Genomic DNA, 2,252 nt, shown 5'->3' on the forward strand with positions numbered 1-2,252 from the left:
CTTGTGAAGAAAATACGGAACCCAAACAGTCCTTTCTAGATAGGGTTGCCAGATAAAATACAAGACACGCAGTGAAATTTTTTTTGCCTAGTTAAATTCGAATTTCAGATAAACAACAATTTTTTTTTTTAGTACGTGTGTGTCCCAACTATCACATAGAATGTACTCACACTAAAAGGTTATGTGTTTATCTGAAATTAAATTTTGCTGGGTGTTCTGTATCTATACTTGCTAAATCTAGCCATCCTATCTCTAGATCTTATGTCAAATTCCTCCAGTTACAATGTATTTATTCTTAGAGAAATCAAAACCTAAAGAAACCGAGAGAAAAGAGATGATTTTCTTGCTTGTTTACTCCAGGGGGCAAAGTAGGAAATGGATGGCGATTACTTGGTTTGGGGCAGTTCCAGAGCATTTGATCAAACTCTGCGGTAGATGAGATTCGCCCGGGGCATCTCTTTAAGTGGGTCTGGGGCGGGCTCAGGAGTCCGCGTTGCTGACAAACTCCAGGTGATGTCAATCTGCTTGTCCTTGGCCCACACTTAGTAACGGGGTGGGGGGGACAAGTTTCCCCTCCCTCCAGGAGGAAGAGACTTCGGTAAAGGTAATTGCTAATTTGGGAAATTTTAAAACATCTAAAGCAAGGTGTGTTGAGTGCTGCTCTGTGTTCTCGGTCGCAGGTGCTGGCCAGCCCACAGCATTGTGACGAGCTCCGAGCTTCCAGATGACTCCCCGTTTCTCTACTGATGGTGCCCCCGGCCATCGCTTAACAAGATCCCAAGTTCAGGGGCTTCTCAGCATTCACCTAATGTCGGAAAGGCTAATCTAAAAGGTGGTATCCGTTCTTTTGTAGCACAGTGGTTGCGTTCTTCCTGGGTTTAATTCTTGTTGTTGTTGTTGTTCGTTTGTTTTTGCATTTGCACGGTATATACAGAAGAATATTGGATTGTATTGATCCTGAATAGTTCAGAGAGGTGACAGCACGGTCAAACAGGCTTACGGTTTAAAAAGTGTTACTCTTTTCTTTGAGAATGAGCTAAATGATGCAGTAAACCTGTTTTGTTTTGGAACTTCTGGGAATTAAACACTTTGTTTACAGAATTGAGCTGCAGAAAGTGCAAGACATGCCAATCTGAGACACATGGTCTTCTAAGACAGAAGCATAGATTTAATGCGTTCAGAAACTAAGCATCCCGGTGAGCTCTGTCTCTGAGCTATGACTTGTTTTTAATGCAGAGACGCTAGTCCGATAATATATACTGTAATCCTGAAACATTTGTGTTACTTACCCGTTGAGGTAGAAATTATACCAATAAATTATTGCACCGTTAGTATTAGATTCTGTGTACCTTGGACGCTATGCCGTTGATATAGGCTGGTTCATCAGATAAAGAGAACCCTTGCGACCTCAGCTAGACTTGCACTCCGGGACGTTGCCCAAGGGTAGGAAGAAACCAGAGGGAAATATTTCAGCCATCACTTCCAAAGTTATTACCAAAATCTGTGCGGAAGTTTAATCTTCCAAAGAGCAGCAGGTCAATGACAGCCACGAGGCCTGTGTTTCTTGCCTCTCCCCAGGCGTTAGGTTCGGAGACTTAATGTGAGGCATGTGGAATATGAGACATCGAGGTGAGTCCGTCCTCAGGTGTCCACACTGCTCACCCTTGCCTGCGAGTTCTCCGTGAGCGCCCGGAGCGCAGGTGTGCAAGGAGAAGCAGTAAGTCCGTCCCAGTAGAATCCAGACGGCACGGGACGTGACGAGCCCCAGGTGTGGACCAGCGTGTCCCCACAGCTCACGCTGTGCCCCGCCCACCCTGACGGACACGTGTTCGTCTTCATCCTCCTCATCACCTTCTTCACGCCCAAGGATTCTGGACCTTGCCCAAGGAGAAGTTTAGAAAGAAGCGCCGGTCAAGAACTGGTTCGTTTCCTGCCCCGTGCGATGCGTTTCGGCTGGTCAAGAAAGCAACGGAGTTACTAAAAAGCATCACAATTTAGGTCTCCCGGCTGTTGGTGTTTTTTTTGTTTTTTTTTTTTTAGAGACTGGGGAAGGGGGAACTATTTATTCTGCCTTAAAACGATGGCAAGTAAGTCAAGGTGACATTTTGTGGATGTAGATTATAGATGCCCTCCGAATAGATTAATGTAGTCATAAAAGGAGATCAAGTAGATGTTTTTCTGTTATGTAAGCAATAATTTTTCTTGTGTCTTATTGAGTATGGCTAGCAATTATTTATTTACATGTTAGATGG

At 44.4% G+C, this 2,252-nt stretch overlaps 1 protein-coding gene across 3 annotated transcripts in view; it reads left to right on the forward strand.

Moving 5' to 3' along the window:
- Window positions 1-1,348, forward strand: part of LIMCH1 (LIM and calponin homology domains 1) — a 388,718-nt gene extending 387,370 nt beyond the window's left edge. For all 3 annotated transcript variants that reach the window (XM_012648487.1, XM_012648485.1, XM_012648484.1), the window contains one exon: window positions 681-1,348. In XM_012648487.1, the coding sequence (XP_012503941.1) occupies window positions 681-706 (26 nt within the window). In that variant the 3' untranslated portion in view covers window positions 707-1,348. The remainder of the gene's footprint in view (window positions 1-680) is intronic.
- Window positions 1,349-2,252: the final 904 nt, after the last annotated feature.

Source organism: Propithecus coquereli, unplaced genomic scaffold (assembly GCF_000956105.1).
Source record: "Propithecus coquereli isolate 6110/MARCELLA unplaced genomic scaffold, Pcoq_1.0 Scaffold288, whole genome shotgun sequence".
In the NCBI taxonomy this organism is placed as follows: domain Eukaryota; kingdom Metazoa; phylum Chordata; class Mammalia; order Primates; family Indriidae; genus Propithecus; species Propithecus coquereli.